Source organism: Hemibagrus wyckioides, linkage group LG06 (genome assembly GCF_019097595.1).
Source record: "Hemibagrus wyckioides isolate EC202008001 linkage group LG06, SWU_Hwy_1.0, whole genome shotgun sequence".
Taxonomy (NCBI): domain Eukaryota; kingdom Metazoa; phylum Chordata; class Actinopteri; order Siluriformes; family Bagridae; genus Hemibagrus; species Hemibagrus wyckioides.
Window position 1 is genome coordinate 6,944,604 of NC_080715.1, and position 20,013 is coordinate 6,964,616.

The 20,013-nt window shown below is 37.0% G+C and overlaps 1 protein-coding gene across 7 annotated transcripts in view; it reads right to left on the reverse strand.

The window, feature by feature from the left end:
• ttn.1 (titin, tandem duplicate 1) overlaps nt 1-19,107 on the reverse strand; it is a 137,078-nt gene extending 117,971 nt beyond the window's left edge. For all 7 annotated transcript variants that reach the window (XM_058391679.1, XM_058391678.1, XM_058391677.1 and 4 more), the window contains exons 1-35: nt 18,901-19,107; nt 16,517-16,620; nt 16,125-16,328; nt 15,757-16,044; nt 15,556-15,635; nt 15,109-15,329; nt 14,737-14,995; nt 12,092-12,157; nt 11,734-11,992; nt 11,562-11,637; nt 11,075-11,293; nt 10,825-10,967; nt 10,378-10,556; nt 10,054-10,284; nt 9,719-9,960; nt 9,154-9,350; nt 8,882-9,046; nt 8,617-8,785; nt 6,825-8,521; nt 6,427-6,708; nt 6,011-6,277; nt 5,627-5,899; nt 5,265-5,528; nt 4,914-5,174; nt 4,517-4,777; nt 4,165-4,428; nt 3,828-4,088; nt 3,477-3,737; nt 3,120-3,380; nt 2,890-3,031; nt 2,623-2,791; nt 2,298-2,529; nt 1,672-1,956; nt 1,437-1,562; nt 783-971 (exon numbers count right to left, since the gene is read on the reverse strand). In XM_058391679.1, coding sequence (XP_058247662.1) covers nt 783-971; nt 1,437-1,562; nt 1,672-1,956; nt 2,298-2,529; nt 2,623-2,791; nt 2,890-3,031; nt 3,120-3,380; nt 3,477-3,737; nt 3,828-4,088; nt 4,165-4,428; nt 4,517-4,777; nt 4,914-5,174; nt 5,265-5,528; nt 5,627-5,899; nt 6,011-6,277; nt 6,427-6,708; nt 6,825-8,521; nt 8,617-8,785; nt 8,882-9,046; nt 9,154-9,350; nt 9,719-9,960; nt 10,054-10,284; nt 10,378-10,556; nt 10,825-10,967; nt 11,075-11,293; nt 11,562-11,637; nt 11,734-11,992; nt 12,092-12,157; nt 14,737-14,995; nt 15,109-15,329; nt 15,556-15,635; nt 15,757-16,044; nt 16,125-16,328; nt 16,517-16,607 — 8,584 coding nt within the window. In that variant the 5' untranslated portion in view covers nt 16,608-16,620; nt 18,901-19,107. The remainder of the gene's footprint in view (nt 1-782; nt 972-1,436; nt 1,563-1,671; nt 1,957-2,297; nt 2,530-2,622; nt 2,792-2,889; nt 3,032-3,119; nt 3,381-3,476; nt 3,738-3,827; nt 4,089-4,164; nt 4,429-4,516; nt 4,778-4,913; nt 5,175-5,264; nt 5,529-5,626; nt 5,900-6,010; nt 6,278-6,426; nt 6,709-6,824; nt 8,522-8,616; nt 8,786-8,881; nt 9,047-9,153; nt 9,351-9,718; nt 9,961-10,053; nt 10,285-10,377; nt 10,557-10,824; nt 10,968-11,074; nt 11,294-11,561; nt 11,638-11,733; nt 11,993-12,091; nt 12,158-14,736; nt 14,996-15,108; nt 15,330-15,555; nt 15,636-15,756; nt 16,045-16,124; nt 16,329-16,516; nt 16,621-18,900) is intronic.
• Between the last annotated feature and the right edge of the window lie 906 nt (nt 19,108-20,013).

Genomic DNA, 20,013 nt, shown 5'->3' on the forward strand with positions numbered 1-20,013 from the left:
AAAACTGCCGCGTGACACTGCTATGAGCCACTGTACAACTTCTGTGATACACACGTGTCTTCAACAGTGCACATCAAACTTCACTACACATGCGCATACCACCAGTCAGCATCCAGTGTTACCAGTGAGAAGGAAAAAAAGAAAGAAAAGTAAAGAATATAAGAGCAATTGTGACTGTAGTCGGTAGAGGGACGGTGAAATACTTTCTCAGTGTTTGGGGAATTAAGTCAATCCAGATAATTGTGTAACACCCCTTCTGAAATCATGTAGTCAAATGGTAGAGCAAGGCCTACAGGCATATTTGGTTGCAAGGCGAAAGAAAAGGTAAGATCAACGAGGCAAAATATGTAGTGACCATGTTTGCTTAACATGCCTGTTCTATGAATGTTATTGCTTTTGAAAATGTGCACATGCAAGTACTTTCATAGGAGAGATGTTGTCCACACTGATGACAATTAAGGTTCACTTACAAACACAAAAGTGAACCATTAAAGCAGAAAGATTGGATTTGAGCAAAAAGCAATAAAGCTTGTAATGTGAATGTAGTCAAACTGTGTTGTACCCCAGTCCTCCAGATTTGGGCTGGCAAATCTTAAATAGTTTTGTTCAAACAATGTAATAATCTGATTAAGCATGCTACATGCTAAATTATTCCTTATTGCAAATAAAAAACACAAAATAGATATGATTATAATTACAAAAATATTTTTAAAAAGATTATAAAAATATTATATTTTTGTGAGGTATGTTATATTTCTGCATGTAAAAAATGACAAACTGACCATTGATTCTCAAAACTGCTGAACAAGAGACCATCCCTGAGGAATTGCGAGCAACACAGGAATATGGGCCTTCGTTCTCAGCATAGACTCTGACAATCTCCAGCTGGCAGCTGGCATCATACTGGGACATTCTGAGGTTGTCTGATGGCTTAATCTCTTTATCATTGCAGTACCAAGTAACATTTAGACCTACAAAAAGACAGAGGAAATTTTAAACTGATTAGCAATCATTTTATTCTGAGTCAAGTAGAAGTTTGGAAGTATATCATTTTTTTAACAAAGATAATAGTTAGTATTATGTTATTATATAACAACAGCTTGAATGCTTGATTAACATTCATTTGGAAACAGAAAATTAGATTAAAGGGTAAGGAATTGGGTTATTGTGCTATTGATTGGAAGTATGTGTGATAAAATCCCTTATGCTCTTAGCCCTTGTGCGCTTACATAAAAGTTGTGCTCTTAGCCCTTAACCCTCACTGTTACGTATTAAAAATACAATTATTGTACATATTGCATAGAACATATGATATTTCTTATCTAATACTTAGTCTATTAAAATTGTCAGTAAATATTTAGTACTTCTTGCATATTTTGTCCTATAGAGTAAATTGAGGATGTCTCAGTCATTTTTGACAAATTATCTTGCCTTACCTTCTCCAGAGACATGGCACTGGAACTTGGCAGACTCTCCTTCTTCAACTGATACATCATGTATAGGAGATATTATCAAAGGTGGGGATATTGGAACAACAACATCTGGAGAAACCACTTCGGAGACTGATTAAGGGGAAATGCAAATGTTAGCAAACTTTAAGTTTGAAACAAAGCTTGTTTCTTTAATTCACTTTTTTTCTTGAACCTTTTTCCTTTTTTTCTACAAACATACCTTCTACATTGAGTACAGCTGAACTGGTAGCCTGACCAAAGTCATTTCTGGCTTCACAGGTGTACTGAGCTGCATCCTCTGGGAAGACTTCAATGAGCAACAAAGTGTGTTCATTTCCTTCCCTCTGAAATTTACACTTGAAACCAGGAGATAATGCCTGAGAGTTTTTATACCAGGAGACCTGGGGCTCAGGGATGCCAGTCACTTCCACAGAAAAGCGTGCAGGTTTGCCAGCCTCAACAGACAAAGGCTCCATATGCCTGATGATCTGGGGAGGCTCAGGAACTGAATTGTGTTTAAAAGGTAATTAAGACTTGGAAGAGATAATAGTATCCAAACAAAACTCACTAAAATATTTATATTAATGAACTGCATATTTCTCCCCTAAACAAAATCTGGAAGGATATGATTTGGAAGTAAATAGCTACGGGCAAACAAAAAAACAAACAAACAAAGAAACAAAACAAAGCAGGCTCTGAGATATGAAGCTTTGTTTTTATTTTGACAGTAGATATTTAATTCCATGTCAAATCCTTCCAGATTTTGTCAGTGTTAAAATATGCAATTCTTTGCAATCCTTAAATATATAAACCATAATTGGATGAGCTGTTGGTAAAAACACTCACTGTTGATATGTAAATTCACTGTGCTCCTGTTCTTCCCAGCAATAAAAGTATATTCCCCGGCATCACTCTGGTAAGTTTCAGCAATTGTCAATCGATGAACCTTTCTAATAGTCACATAATTGAAACGCGTCTCTTGAGAGAATTGGATCTCAACACCGTTTCTCAACCAGCGTCCTTCAATATCATCCTCACTGACTTCAAACTCAAAAGTGGCTCTTTGTTTCTCAACCACCTAGAGTGTGAGGAAAAAGTTATAAAAATGGGCATGCACATTTGAATCTATAGCTATTATTTCAGTTGCAAGTAATAATAAGGTAAAACTTACCTTTATGTCTTTCTCAGCAGGCTCAGAGATGTGAACATCCTTGCCCTCTACTGTGAGGTGAGCTTTGGAAATGCTTGAGCCAGCAACCACAGAGTATTCGCCAGCATCAGACATGCGGATGCTCTGGATCATCAAACGCTGAAGGCATTTTTCTGTGGTAGCTTTATACCTAAATATTTCAAATTTTTACATTGTCAACAACATTAAGTATATGACAGTATGATGTGTTACCTAATGAAATTGTAAAAATACATTAAGTTACAATACCTGTCAGATAATTCAAGTTCCTGCCCATCTTTCATCCATGTGACTTGAACATTGGGCTCAGAGAGTTCACATTCAAAGATTGCCTTTTTCTTCTCAGTGACCTTGATATCTTTGATGTGTTTTGTAAAGTCAATGACACGAGCTAAGAAGCAGAAAAAGTGCATCGTCATGATGAAACAAAATTGACGATAACTTAAATTGGCTATACCAATTAGAATTTAAAAGGTTACCCTCAACGAACAGCTTCGCTGATGTCTGAGCAGATCCTGCCACAAACTTGTACTCTGCACTATCCCCAAAGTGCACATTGCGGATTGTGAGAGAGTGAGTGAGCTGTTTGGAACGAATCTGGCATCTGTCACTGGATCTAATCTCTACACCATTCTTCAGCCATTTGTGGGTGATACCCTCATAACTGACAGTCACTTCAAATGTAATGGTATCCTTTTCTTGAGCATTGAGGTCTTTGAGCATGGAGGTAATTTGAATGGCTAAAAGATTTAAAAAAAAAAAAAAGGTACAGATACATGTTCTATCATTGACATAAAGCAAAAAACAGCCATATAGAGAACTGCAAACTAACTTACGGCTAACGGTCAGTTCGGCTGAGACTCCGTCATTTCCACATACAAATGTGTATTCTGCAGCATCATCTATGCTAGCATTCATGATCTTCAGTTGGTGGAGCTTGCCCTGTACCACACTTCCGAACTTCTCGCTCATTTCAATCTCATCTCCATTTTTCAGCCATGTGGATGGGACATTAAAATGTGAAACTTCACATTCAAATGTGGCCACCTGGGTCTCTGGAATCTCAATATTCCTCAAGGGCTTTGTGACCCTCAGAGCTAAATAAATGGTAAGATAAACATTATTATGCATCTTGTATGCCAGTACATGAGGACGTCTACTTTATAGAATGTAAAAAGTTTACATACATTCAACATGTAGGTGTGCATTACACTGCAAATGTCCAATGGCAGCAATATATTCTCCTGCCATGCTTTCTTCCACATTCTGAATAAGCAGCTTGTGGGCTTTTCTTTCTGAAAGTATCTTAATATTTGAGCTTGGCTTGAGTTCTTGGTTATTAAACATCCACTTAACAGGAATGTCATCATGTGATAGGCTCATCTCAAAGGAAGCAGTGCCACCAATCAATGATGTTACATCCTTAGGCTTCTTCACAACTTTGATAGCTAAAAGAGAGATCAAATTTTAAAAGATCAGTCTATGAACACATTTGTGTAAAAGCATCAATGGGCAAATACTTACTCTCAACATTGAGTCTTGAATTAGCAGACAGCTTTCCAAGTTTAAATCCATAAACAGATTCATCCTGGGTGCTACAATTTTTAATTTTCAGGGTGTGAACCACGCCATCTACTTTGATTTCATATTTGTCACTAGGAAGGATTTCAACTCCATTTTTGATCCACTGGGACCCTTTCACATCCCAGTGAGTGAGTTCAAGGCTGAACACAGCCTCTTGTGTCTCAATCACAGTTTGGTTCTTCATGGTCTTTTTGATCTTAACAGCTATAAAATAACATTTAACTATTAGTAATCGGAATACAATCAAAAATTAATTAAACCAGAATAAAATATATAGTAAACTTGAATGTACCTTCAACCTTCAGGTTGGCAGATGTCTTAGAGTTTGCAACCTGGTATGTATACTCTCCAATATCTTGGGGTCTGGTAATATCAATGACAAGGCTTCTCACAGTCCCATTCTGTTCACTCCTGACATTGTCACTGAAGTTAACACGTTGCCCATTCTTAAACCACTTTCCCTCAGCAGATGCACTTGCAACTTCACATTCTAATACAGCTGTCTGGGACTCTGCTACTGTCAAATCACAAAGTGGCCTGCTTATGGCACCACCTAAAGGGAGAAAAACAAGAAGTCATATTATATTTACCCTATGGTATGTAAACAGAATGTTAACAGTTGCAACATAACTAGAGACATAGCTCCCAAATGGCCTTTAATAACAAATATTATGAGAAAACTTGTATACCTGAAACTATAAGTTTTGCACTGGATGTCTTCTCACCAGCAGCAAAGACATACTCTCCTTCTTCATCCTTCATGGCATTAAGGACAGTGAGGCTATAGTGGGTACCTTTGCTCTCAATTTTGTATTTGGGACCAACCTTTAGAGGTTGATTCTTAAATGTCCAGAGAGCATCAATTCCAGTATGAGATACTTCAACCTCAAATGTGACATTCTGAGTCTCTGTACAAACACGGTCCTCCATGTGCTTTACAATGTTGATTTCTGAAAACCACAAAAATTTAATGTGATTTTATTGTTTATTTTATTTCCAAATTACATTACATTATTTTTTTTTAACTACGCAGAACATACCTTGAACTGTCAGTTTACATGTTGATTCAACACGGCCAACAACCATCTTGTATTGTCCTTCATCAGAAGCATAGGTCCTGTTCAACACTAGACGTTGTTTAGAACCTTTTGCAACCATTTGTATTCTGTCATTGGGTATCACCAGTTCGTCACTGTGATACCATTTCACAGAGCTTACATCAGCTGCAGTAATCTTGGCCTCAAAAACAGACTTTGTACCCTCTACTGAAGAAATATCCTTTAATGGTGTCAAAAAGTCAATAGCTGTAAAGAAATAAAGATTAAATTTATCCATTCAAATAGTCCCATATTACTTAAAACAATTGTATGTATAACCACCAGACACTGTTTGCGCACTTTACCTTGAACAATAAGTTTTCCACTTGTGGAAATGTCTTGGTTGGGGACAACAAAGGAGTATGTTCCAGTGTCATCTTTATTAGCATCTTCAATTAGAAGCTTATAGTTCAGTTTGTCGATTACAATATGAATTCTATCTGTGGCAGAGATGGCCAGACCATTCTTCATCCAAGTTCCCTCCACATTTTCCTGAGAGAATCGTACCTCCAGCTGGGCAATATCACCCTCACAGATTGTCAAATCAGATAGGCCTTGCATCAGTGTAACTGGGCGCACTAGATTAAAAAGAAAATTTCATTGTTATGAAAAATACAGAGGCAGAAAGCCCTATTATTTTCTTAGAAATACAGTTCCTAATCTCTTGGAACTGTTTCAAGAATACTTACATTTCATCTTAAGGGAAGCACTTGTCTTCAAGTCACCCACTTTGAAAGTGTATTTGCCTTGGTCCTCTTTTTTCACATCCTTAACAGATAGGCTGTGGCGACCACGACGGGAGGACACAACATATTTTAGGCTAGGAGTAATTTCTTTGTTCTCAAAATACCAAGTGCCTTCAGCATCTTCTCGGGACACTTCACACTCAAACTCCCCTGCATATGACTCTGGTACTTCTGTATTTTCAAGATTCTTCACAATTTCAAGTGGTGCACCTATTTAGCAATTAAAATAAATCAGCCACAAAGAATATACAACACGACCAATTTTATGGCCCACAGAATTATAAATATAAGAAATGGGGTTTACTAGGCTAAAATACTATCACATATAAAACATTTTATTTTTTGCTAAACACCATTACCTTCAACAAGAAGTCTTGCAGTTGTTCTTATGTTGTCATCATCAGCGATTACACAACTATATTCTGCTTCATCACTCATGTTGATGATCAGTACAGACATGAAATGCACCTTTCTGTCAGAGTGCATCCTGTATTTGTCTCCAGAGAAAATCTCTGCATTGTTCTTCAGCCATTTGACCTTGACAAAAGGCTCATTGGTCTCACATTCAAAGGTCACCATCGTGTCTTTTTCTTTGGCATTCTGATCTTCTAGCATTTGGGAAAATGATACAACTTGTTTTCCTGAAATAAAAAGGGAGGCAATCATGTAGTGGATAGTAACACAGAAATAAAAAAAAATCAGTGAAGGAAATATTCAGAATATTTTAATAATTCTAGCTATACTACTAAAAAGTTACCTTGAATCAGTAAGAATGCATGGCTTGAGGTCTCTCCTGCAATGTTCATGGCTTTGACCATGATACTAGCAGAATCTTCAGTAGACACATCTCTAAAGACCAGTTCACAGACATGGTCCTCAGGCCAGTACCAGTAAATTCGGTCTGATTTTTCCAGCAAAACCCCATTCTTGAACCACTGACATTCTGGATCTGGTTTACCAACTACTCTGCAATGGAACCGTACTTCATCTCCTTGGGCAACTGTCTGACTCTGAATACGTTCCAGAATTTTTGGAGCCTCCATACTGGGTGAAAGTACTATTTTATCTGGTCTGATTTTGGGAATTGTGAGTTTATGTTCCTCTTCTTCCCTTTTCTTTTCAGCCTCAGTTAGTTCTTTGGTATGATGAAGGAGTTCATCTTTTCTCTTCCTAAGCATATCTTCATAGGACTCGTCTCTCTTACGGGACTTTAGTTCAACTGCAGTAATTGCTTCATAGTAGCCTTCCTGAGTCCTGCGTTTAAATTTGCTTCTTAGTTCTTCAGTTTCCTCTGTTAATTTCTCATGGACTACCCTCTCTGTTTTCCTTAGCTTCACCACCTCTTTTGACTCTTTGGAGATTTCTGAGGACTTCTCTGGTTTAATAACCTCAAAGGACACTCTACCATGCTCTTGAACAGTTGGAGGAGGCTTAATTTCTGGGGCCCGACGCAGAACTGTTCGGAAGTCCTCCCTTTGTTGAATCTCAAACTTCACAACATGCTCAATGGCACCTTCAGGATTCTCTGCCATAACTTTGACATCTCCTGAATCATAAGACTTGCAGTCCACAATCTCAAGGTAGTGAATGCCATCATACTGTAGTCTGAATCTTTTGCTCTTGCGAATAAGCTTTCCATTCAGGTACCAGTTGACTTTTGGTGTTGGGTATCCAGTTACTCTACAACGGAATTTAGCTGTGTCCCCCTCCAGTACTCTAATGGGCTCTGGAAGCAGTACAATTTCAGGCTTAGTTTTCTCTGTTGTTTCATCTCCAGTAACTCCAGTAGGACCTCCCTCATGAGCAATGCGCTCAATTTCATCTATTCTCGGTCCCCTCCTACCCTCAGGTAACTGACTTTCCTCAACAAGGCTCTTCTCATCTTTCACAATCAGGGTGGCTGAGGTCTGGTCAACACCATACTTGTTGGTAGCTCTGCATGTGATGACACCACTGTCTCTGGCATAAGCAGCTTCATAGTCAAGACTGCAATATCCAAACTCATTGACCATACGTAGTCTGTTAGCAGCTTCCAGGGGCTTGCCATCATGCAGCCACTCAACAATCATTGTGGGATCACCAATAGGGGTGAGTCTGCATTCAAAATGTACAGGACCAAACTGCTTTAGTCTGACAGATGTCAGTTTCTTTTTAAACTGAGGTTTCTGCTGCTTCTCCTTGTCATAAAGGTCACCCTCCTCCCATTGTTCCTGACCATAACGAAGATGCAGTGGCTCCAACTCTGGTGCAGCAATTTCCTTAGCTTTGTAAGTTCCTTTAGGAATAACAAGCTTTCTCTCTGGCTGAGGTCCTGCTGCCTCCACTTCAACATTAACTTTGCAGCGAGTGGTATCTCGGCCAGCTTTGTTAATAGCTGTAGCAGTGTACCATGCAGTATCAGAGCCAGAACTCTGGGAGATCTTGAAAGAAGCCTCCCCTTTACCACCCTCAATTCTATAAACAAGCACAATTTCAAATGTTTAGATTGATATTGGTCAAAACAATGATCATAATCAAGGAGTACTATTTATTGCTACAAAAATGCTCACCTGATGTGTGGATGCTTCTGTGGGGTGATGATATCACTGTTCTTCAGCCAAACAATGTCAGGGAGAGGCGAGCCAATTGCTTTAACCGCCAATTCAACCAAGCTGCCTGCTTTAACACTAATGTTCTTCAACTTCTCAACAAACTGGGGTCTCACCAAGTTTTCCTTAGCTAAAATTAACATGACAGAAGTAATGATATACTTTAATATTTACAAAGGTTTTCCAACCAGAAAGCAAAAAGGTAGGCACAATAAAAAGTACAGACCTTCAACAGAGAGAGTCATAGAAACAGAGGTTTTTCCAGCTCTGTTTTGAGCAACAACTGTCCATTCTCCAGAGTCATGAGGCATAGCAGGAACCACAATCAATGACTGAGTTCCATCTTCCTTTACCACAATCTTGTGGGTGTAGTCATTCACCACTTGTTGTCCTGATTAAAAGAAAAAAACATTTAGTTCTCTATACAAGATAAAAATTTACAGGGTTACAAATGTGTCTAATTCAATTCAGCAACTTTAGAGTTGTTATTCAACATACCGTTATGGAACCAGTAAGTTTCAGGCATGGGCCTTCCTACAACTTTCAGATCAAATCTTGCAGTTTGTCCCTCAGAGCACTTAAAGGAAGAAGGTTTTGTGATAAATACAGGCTTATAAAGCCTTTCAAGTTGGGCTTCATCAGTCTCATCCAGTCTGCGAGCAGGAGAACGACTGGTAGAGCGTGGCGATGTGGATCTGAATTGTATCAAAAAACAGAAATCCTCATTGAAAGTAACACAACATACACAAGTCTCTATCACTGTATATACAATGTTTTTGGGAAGGTCTGATCACAACTTTACTTCATTAATTACAAAGCAGCTTAAAAGCTGTTGTTGTGCTTTTATCATTTAAAAAATTGCATTTAATCTTTATAGTTTGTATCTATTGTAATAAGTAATATATTGGAATTTTAAAACATTGCTTATAAATAGCTTATTTAACAAAAAGAGCTTTTAGTATGTAAGTAAATCAAAATGAGAAAATAACCATATATCAGTAAATTCATTCTGCATGCATTCTTGCAAACCAACAACATTTTATGGTCATCAAATGGACTTTACCTTATTCTCTGAGCTGTTTCTGGTTGACGGTACCGTGGCTGTATATCTGTATCAGCTAATTCCACATGCAACTTGCCAGAGCTGACAGCATTACCCTTAATGTTAATAATCAGAGCAGTGTAGATTCCCTCATCCTCTGGCAGAACCTCAGGAAGACGTAGACTGGCTCTACCGTCTTTAAGAACCTCCATTTGGTAGTGGTCTCCATGTCTTATGCGTTTGCCATCTTTATACCATGCAATCTGCAAATTAGAATATATGGTAAGTATAAAAATACATTTTTAAAACATTAGGAGATGTATATATTTTTAGATTTCGGCAGTTGAGTTGCTTACTTTAGGAAGTGGTGTTCCTGACATTTTAAAGTGCAATGTAGCACTCATTCCTTCTCTGAGTTTGTAATTTTTCACTGGAGTGGTAAAAACTGGGGATACACACTCATGCTCAGAAATGGCCATGGCCATCTGCTCCCCATCATCAGCCAGCAATTTTTGGTAAGTAATCTTAAGAAGATGACACTCAATCTCATACATGAACCTCTGCTCAACAGAAGATATTTGGAACTCCTGGGAAATGACAACATCATTAGACCTGGATATAATAAACAAGAAAGTTGAAACTGTAAGAAAATAGTATATAAAAAAATAAGTTTTACAAACCTGCTCAGAGGTGAATGTCATTTGTGCTTGTTTAGCCATTTTCCTCTGAATGAATAACTGCTCTTTTTCAATTTCATTTGTAAATACTGGTGGAACATCTCCAACTCTGGGTTCCACTGTTGTAGTCACTTCAGTCTTATATGCTACTTCGTGTTCTTTCATGTAAGCTTCATATGCCTCTGTAATATGAATTGAAAAATTGATAATATAATTATAAAAAAAATATAATATAATATAATATAATATAATATAATATAATATAATATAATATAATATAATATAATATAATATAATATAATATAATATAATATAATATAGATAGACAGACAGACAGATAGATAGATAGATAGATAGATAGATAGATAGATAGATAGATAGATAGATAGATAGATAGATAGGTGTGTGTGTGTGTGTGTGTGTACTAAATATAGCGACTTAATGACCAACCTTCATTAAGCAGCATAGCTGATGCAGATGCCTCTCCAAGCTGGTTCCTGGCAAATACTATGTATTCTCCAGCATCATCAGAAAATGTCATAGAAATCTCCAATTTGCATTGACCTGTTTCTTTATTATAAGCAACTCTATATCTGTTAGAGCAAAAAAAAATCAACACACTGTTAACATTCATACTTCAAACACTGTATGCTAATGTCATTTTCATACCAACATAATTGCTTGTAAAAAAAAAAAATACCTGTATCCAGTAGTGAGTGGAACTCCATTCTTTTTCCAGTAGATGTGAGGTTTCGGACTACCTCCAATCTGGCATTCAAAGACAACTCTATCACCTTCCACAAGTTTCTGCACTGTTGGCTTCCTCACAAAGAATGGAGCCACAGCTGCTCCAGTGTCAACAGATTCAGATACAGCACTGAATTCTGACCTGGTCTCTTGTCTGGCTTCAGCTGCAATCCTGGCAAGATTATTCTTTTCATTAACACATTGGTAACTCAATAAGCAGTGAAAAAAATAAAGCTTTCTTTCTTTGCATGGAATACGGAGAAAGCAAAATACCATTCTGTGCAACAGGAAACCGAAATAACTCTAATGATGGCACAACACAGTCTTTCATCAAGAGTAACTACATTGAAATAATTTTGGCTTGCTTGATGGACTAGATAATCATTTTAAAACAGTTAAACATTGCAAAAGCAACTTATACAAGGGTATAGCACACTTACTGTCTTTCTTGTATAGATACTTCGACATGTTCAGAAACAGCAGTCGGATCCTCCCGACTCTCAATTTCCTCAGAGACTGTAAAAATAAATTAAAAGTGAATAAATAAATCTATGTTCATAAAAGTTTTTGCATGTTACATCTATTTGGTATATTGCAACCCTGTATTTTTACCTTGCACAAGCAGGTAGCAGGAGGTACTGATTGTTCCAGCCTCGTTTGTTGCAGTGCAAGTGAAACGTCCACTATCTTCAGCAAAGGCCTCACGGATCACTAAACGGGCATATCCTTGCTCATATGTGATCTGGAAGTCAATAGAGTTTTCAATCCTGTAGTCCTCTCTGAACCACATAATACCTGGTGTGGGGTGGCCCGAGATCTGGCACTCCAGAGTCACAGACTCTCCCTCAGTAACAGTCAGGTTCTTCAAGCTCTGTAGAACAGGAATGGGAATGTATTTATTTTCTTAAAAAATGTGGAAAGTCAACTGGTTGAATCAAGATTAAAGAATTAATTGAAACTAAATACTTACAGCCACAACTGTTGGTGGCATCACTTGCACTTGTGTGTGTGAAGGGATCATTGCAGCCTCCACAACCTGAAAAATATGCAATCAGACCCTCCCTTTTAGCAAATGATACAGATTAACAGCAACAAAGTATGTTTTATCACAGCTGAAATGACAGATAATATGAAGGAAAAGTGCTGTGAGTATGGTGGTGACAATATAACACCCACATCCACACAATGAATGCAAATGATGTGCTTGCTACAATATCCCAATAGCAGAGCCAGCTATTATGACCTGATCAAAACCAATGACAGCACCATGAATAATGGTGTCAAATTTCATTTTTATGTGAATGTAAAATACAGTTGTCTAATATTTGTTTTCACTATGATTTATTTTAGCCATAAGTAGTCTGTGATTTTGTTTAATTTAATTTGATTTACAGCCATGGAAATCATAACCCACAATTATTAACATTATTAACATTTTTATAAATAATTTTGAGATTAAATAATTATTAGGCCTTTGAACTGGTCACTTTTATAAAATGGGTTTCATCCAAAACTCAAAAACAATTAAGATTTGACTTGAATCTAATGTGTTCTAAAAAGAAAACAAATAAAATCACAATAAGAAAAATCAAAGACTAAAAGAAATAGACAAATTATAATTGAATACATTTAAATAATGTACTGAGGGGGTCCATGGAACTTATTTCAGAGTAAAACAGGTCCTTGATTACAAAAGGTTTGAGAGGTTGTGGTATAAAACACACTAATAATATGTTATTCACTGTTAAATTAGACAAAATTAGGCTTATTAACCAGCAAAACATGCAGTAGCAACATTAACTGGACTGATTTCACTATGTCTAATAAGACAGTAAGTATAATTGATCAGGATTTTGTACATGAATTACACTGGTGCAATCTTATCCAAGGTAGAAACGTTCCCAGATATGACAAACAAAGGTGAGAAAAACATAATAATCAGTTCATGCTTAATGTCAAAGGAAAGTGACAATATATAACAATACAGGAAGTCAACAAGGTGAAAGCAGTGTATGACTATGAGGCATTTTGGGCAAACTCTCCAAAGTGTGAGAGTGACAGCAAAGTGCTTGTATCACACATTAGCTTACTACCTCCTCCAGACAAGCCCAAGTTTCACAGTTAGGGCTGGTCTCCTGTGCTGTTTGTCCTGTTAGAGCACCATTGGAATAACTGTCATCATTTTCATTCAAATCCTCTTCCTCTGGAATCATCAAGGCTGCAGTGTCCTCAAAATCTGATATCATCTATATTTTTCAAACATTTGTATTATATTAAAGATAGTCAAAATCTGATATGATTTAAATAATATAAACTGACCACAGCAGTGTACCTCCACTTCATCCTCATTTAGAGTAGAATTAGTGGTGGTCAACTCTCTGAAAATACTGTTCATACTTTCAACACTGTTTCCAGTATCATCCCATTGTTCAATACTGTTTTCAGTATTAGATGTACTAGTAACAGAGTCTGCAAATTCACTCTTACTGTTAGCTTCATCAACAACAACATTATATTCGCTGATGTTTTCAACACTGTTGATCCTAAAGTTTTTTTTCTCCAGAATCATCTATTGGTTTATAGATTAAGATTAGAATAATATTAAATTCAGTTCAGTTTCATTTGTAAAACACTTTTTAATAATCATTTTCCTAATGTAGCATTACAGACACTCCTATGTAGATTTATATCCTTATATAATAGACAGGTAGACAGGCAATGGTGACAGTGGTAAGAAGGAACCATACTCAAAAAGTAACCCGTCCACTTCTGGAATGATACTAGATAATGTAAAATCATTTCTCTTCCACAATTGTATGCTATAAAGTCAAAAATTACTATATGTGCTGAAAGGATGTTCAGTGTGAGTATCATGATCTTTAGTACTAAACCAGCAGTTCTTAAGAACAGGTCTCCAATATTCAATAATATCCCATTATTAAGCACTGTAGATAAAAAATAAAAAATAAAGACCATAAAAAATAAAGACCACTTCCACAAGGTCCCACACTTCACTGAATACTGTATGACCCAGCATTTCAAATAAAAGTGCAGCTCATGGCAAGGTTCAGATTTGCACAATTACATTCTGTTTGGCTTCTTTATGTCCTTTGCTAAATATATCAAACATGTTTCAAAGTCTTACTTAGATTACCTGTAATGATATTCTGGGTTGTATGGATGCAGACTAAATGATTCCAGGACAGCTCAGTATTATAGGTAATGTGGATCTACTTAATAATTTCTACTTCCTGTAGAAACAGCACCACAATCTCCTCCCGAAAAGCAAAATTGACTGGTTTGCCTCCACAATGAAAGCTTAAATATTTTTACAGCAAGCTGCTCATACTGAGCCTGGCCCATGGTTGCTACTGCAGTATTAACAAGTCGACTTCAATGAAACATAAGCACTCTCACATAACCTGCAGAAACTAAAAGCATACACAGCTACATTATATTCCTTATTGTATGTGTGTTTTCTATTCTACTAGCTGTAGTTTGTTTATTTGTCTTTGAGAACTCTTTCTGCAGCCACACAGGTATCACCCAGCTGCATCTCAGTTGTTTTACCACTAGGGGCTGCAAATGTTCAATTAAAAGACAGAAATTTCTCACCTCTTTGATAATTGCTCCACTGATCTGTTGCTGCATGGCAAAAGAGCCTTCCCACTGTTCTTTTTGGACATGTGTTGAAGAGGACTGTACATATGTGGATCCAGTAGACATTGTAGTATAGCTGGAATCTGCTACATAGCCTTCCTGCTTCCATGGAGGCAAAACATCAGCAGCCTGTGTGACATACTTGCGTGTAGTTAATGGAGATTTCACTGGTCTGATAGGGGACACGGACACTCTTGTAGTTGGGGAACCAGGCCTAAAAGAGAGAAAACAAAACACTTTTTAAATATAAAAAAAAACATGATTTAATGAAATTTTATGGACAACCTTAAAGAATAAGGCCCTTGAGGAAAAGGAAAAGCACTTTACCTCACAGGTGTGGGGGTTGGAGCCTTAACATGTCTTACAGGGGAAGGTGACTGGTGGCGAGCAGCTGCAACCTTTGAAACTGCTGAAGCTGGTGGTGGGGACATTGAGGTTGGTTTTCCAGGCACACGAGGGGGTGTCTTGTGAGCCAAATGTTCCATCTCAACACCTCCCTCTATTTGCATTTCTATCATGGCTGATGACTCAAAATGAGCCTCCACTTTCTATGAATGAAATACAAGGCTGGATTATTCACTAATCTTTGGTTTAGGACAATAGCAATTTGAAGTGATGATTTGTAAATTCATTTTAAAATTTCTGTTTTCATTCAATTGAGTGATAATCGAGAAGAATCAAATAGTAGCATATTATTTTGAGCTAGGTCTGTCTACTGGTTAGGGTACAATGTGAATATTATTCAAATACAGTAACTGTTTGGATTCCAATTACCTTTTCCACCTTGCTCTGTGAAATCTGAGAGGTTGAAACAACTGTCTTAGTCTTCTTAGCAGGCACTGCAACTTCTTCGCCTGAAATAACACATAGTAAAGTATACTGTAGCATACTGATGTAGTAACATTAAACAAGTAAATTGCAGATAAATGCAACATTTAATGAAGTGAGTTAAGTAAAACATGTCCATAAATTTACCTTGAACCAGTAGTTCTGCAGTTGAAGTGGCACGTCCACTGCTGTTGGAGGAAATAACTGAGTATGTACCAGAGTCTTCAGGAAAAGCCTCGGCAATCAACAAACTGTAAAGGTCTCCATCTTGTACAATCTGAAAGTCAGCTGAGCTCTGAATCTCAGCTCCCTCTCTGTAAAACTTCACCACAGGTGTAGGGATTCCTGTCACACGGACGTCCAGTCTCACTTGTTTTCCTTGTCTCACAGTTATGCTTTGTAGTCTCTGAATAAAGGTTGGTGGCGCAGTTTCCGCTGTAGAGAAAAGACAGGTTTAGTATTTACTTTTTAAAATAGATTATGGTATTTATCAATATTCAGAGTAAATTATTCACCTGTAACCAGGAGTTCAGCAGTGCTAGTGGCTTGTCCAGCGCCATTGGTGGCTCTCACAGAAAATCTTCCACTGTGTGCAGCTGTCACGGCGGGGATCCTCAGAACAGCGCGGCCTTCGCTGAACGAGATCTGAGCGCCGGGCAGAGCAGCAGTGGAAAGAACCTGGCCATCACGAAACCAGCTCACCTCAGGAACTGGATTACCTGAAGGAAACAGAAAATGCAATATAAAACTAAGGGAAATGGAAATGGAGTTTATTAACAGTCCATCAGGAAGGAAGGGAGGAAGGAAGGAAGAAAAGAAAGAAAGAAAGAAAGAAAGAAAGAAAGAAAGAAAGAAAGAAAGAAAGAAAGAAAGAAAGAAAGAAAGAAAGAAAGTGACTTTTACTTACCACTAACTTGAGCTTCGAACGTTGCAGCACTACCCTCAAGTGCCACAACGCTCTGAAGCGGTTGTGTAAATGTTGGCGCCTGCGTTGTCATGATGGTAGGCACCCTGGAAAATACAGGAATGAGGCTTTCATTATGTTAAACATCAAACTTTTCATTTCTTAAAACACCTGAACACAGTATTTATTTTGTTACATGACAATGTAATTTATAGGCAGGCTAAGCTTCACTGCTGAGAAATTTAACTGACTAATCACTGGGTGTTATTCCTTCCACTCTTCTGCACCTGGCTCTGAGCAGCCTGTCATCTGACAGACTAGTGGCTCCAAAAGGTCTGTGTGTCAATTCAGACACTTAAAGGACAGCATATAGACATGTAAGTGCAACTGCAAGCTGTGATTTCAGCCTTTGAAACAAATGACCTATACAGATGCAAATACATTCAAATCATAAGGGCTCATGATTAAGACAAGCATCAGAAGTCTTCACACTCAGAGAAATCAAGCAGGAAAAGCCTATTAGGACATGGCCTTCTCCATGATTGTGTCTTAAACATAACAATGCACTTATTTACATGCCTTTATCCAAAACAACCAACAAATTAGACAGTATATAATTGAAGCATCTGACTTTTTGAGAATATGGCAGTGGCCTAAGAGCTGAACTCCCAAATGAGCCAAAAGCAAGGGTAAGAGATACAGTAATCAATATATCTTATACACTAATGATTATACAACAATGACATACACAAACGCTCTAACTTTTGGTTACAGCCATAAGAAAGGACAGAATGTCAACAGGGGCCACTGTTAAAGTAAACAGGCTACAGTCCTGAAAATGACAGCTGTTGTGTGAATCCCTGTTAACCTTTGTTAACTTCACAACTCATTTGACTTAAATCTGGTCAGTGTAAATTAGCACTCCCTATGACTGAAATACAAATATTTCACAAAAAATTGGTATTTAAGACTCCAAAAATACATACTCTGAAAATGTATTTAAGTCTCAGCATACAATTAAGACAAAATTTTATTATTTAAAATTTTTAAATAAAATGACAATTAAATGCTATTTAATGCTCATTAGCACCACCAACAACTTTTAAATTCCTAGCAAATAAGACCAACACCAAATTTAAGCAAGGTCACCAGGCTGCAAATATACCCTGGTCTATATTAAGAGTAATACAATATCTCTACATGTACATATTAACTAGTAGCTCAAATAGACACTTTAAAGCTGTCCATTACAAACAGAATCTGTGATTTTTCTTGTTTCCTTTGTCAGTCACTTTCTCAGTAATATAGCACAATTTCCACAATACCTATAAGATCAACCAAGTTCATAATAGTAAGTTATATAGTTAAGATAAAGCAAAAGAAAAATCTATTTTTAGCCTAGATAATCCTTCATGCAGCCGATGTTAAACATATCAATCCAGTAAACACAATAAAGCAATCAAATTAAAAGGTGTTCTGTTACATTGAAACAATCATACTACAGGTTATGTCAACCATTTCTTATGGCATAGGCCAGCTAACCTTAACTGAACACCAAAATTTATGTATTACTCATAAATATCTGAAAACCTACATGTTCTCTTAATAACAGAAAATTATTAAATTAATAGCCAAATTAATGAATTAGGTCAGTGGACATGATGGATGCAAATTTATTCTCAAAGCCATCTTCTTTTAAAAGACATTAGCAATTTATTGTATATCAGCAAACATCATTGTCAGTCATCACTCAGAAATAAACAGCAATTATTTCATTTCCAGTATTAAAAAGAATCTTGTTATTTCCTTGAAGTGTACTATTTATAAGCCACATTTGATTTGGGTGAGCAGGTGAAGTCCAAGCTCATGTCCCAACATAAGTTAGAAATTGTACAAAATAACTAGCACAAACTGTTTTAATAAACACAAAGTTCACAGAAAACTGTAAGGTAGGTGTTATATATGATGAGTGATGTCCTATTAGACAGAAATGGCAATCTCCAAAAATAATCAGTCCCTTTGCTTGATTGACAGTCACCATGTGGCACATAGCTGGAGGTGCAACTGATAGCCCTGCTGCTGATTCCCTTAAAAAGTCATCACGGCCGAGCTGGGACACCACTCTAATGCTATCACAGGCTATTCTTGGCTTTTCTCAAATCATCGCACCATATAATAACCTTGAACTTTTAAAATCAGGTAATTCTTCGCTGAAACATTTTATAGAAGAATAAAAATCAATTGCAACACCCAATTAAGCCTCTCAAACATTATATAAAAAGACTAAATGCAATTCTGTAATATATTATAAATGTGAATGAAACATGCATAATCAAAAAGTAAAAGACAGTAAATTAATATCTATCCATGGAGTAAATGCAACTTACTTGGATAATAATGGTGCCTATAACTGATGGGACTGTGCCCAGATGGCTACTGCCTCAGCAACAATCCTTTTATCCAGTATGTTTCCAGAATATCCAAGGTGAGAACAGTTGAACCTCGAAACTACCCCAAAACAAAACTACACAGGGGTAAAGACCGTGTAGTTTTGCTTTTCCCTTGCAATCCCTACACCCGAGGCAAGGCTGGGAATGCTCCAACTGCTCAGAAGTGCTAATACGCTACTTTTACTTTATATACCTCTAGCCTAGCCTGCAATGTCACTTCTCAGCCACTCCCCATTCATCCCCCTCACCCAAAGAATCATGGGAGATAGATGCATTTTATACAACCCTACATATGCCTCTCAGTGTCCCCCACTCATTGTCTACAGAAGTTCATAATAACATGTTACTCCACTGGCCTCACAAATAATCTATACACTCATTTTGGTCATTTGCAACTGTTCAATGTTATGTTTATGTCCCATTTAAAAAAAGGGACATGCTGTTTAGCCAGGCCCTCATGGTAAGCATTAACCTGTACATGACCAAATGGAGCAAGTGTCTGTCCCTGTCACTCAAACAAAAGGCAACCCCCACAGGAAGGGTCAGCTGTAATGAGTACAGAATGCCTACTAATCTTACTTTATTGTTCCGATCCTATTTATTTATTTGTTTGTTTAAATATTTATTTATTTATTTAAAAGATCCTTACTAATGGCATACATATGTATAAATAATATTGCATTACAGGTTAATATTAGTTTACATTCCATGGCATAACATTATTAGTCTTACATAAAAAGAATCTTACAATTCTTACTAGTTGTCTTACTAATTGTTAAATTAATTCAAGTCGGAAAAGTGCAAGTGACATCACAATGCACTGCTACTATCTAAAATATAGCTTATAATGACATCATTTTTACATACCTGACTAATCATCCAGGGTTTGGAAAGACAGCTTCCTAGCCTGTTTCATAAGGCCACTAATAAGTTATGGGTTTTAGAATTTGGATTTATTTATTATTGTTAGATACTTCAACCATTAGATTTGGAATTCTACAGTTTTACATACTGGCATTGAATCTTCACAAGTAAGAACAATTTAGCATT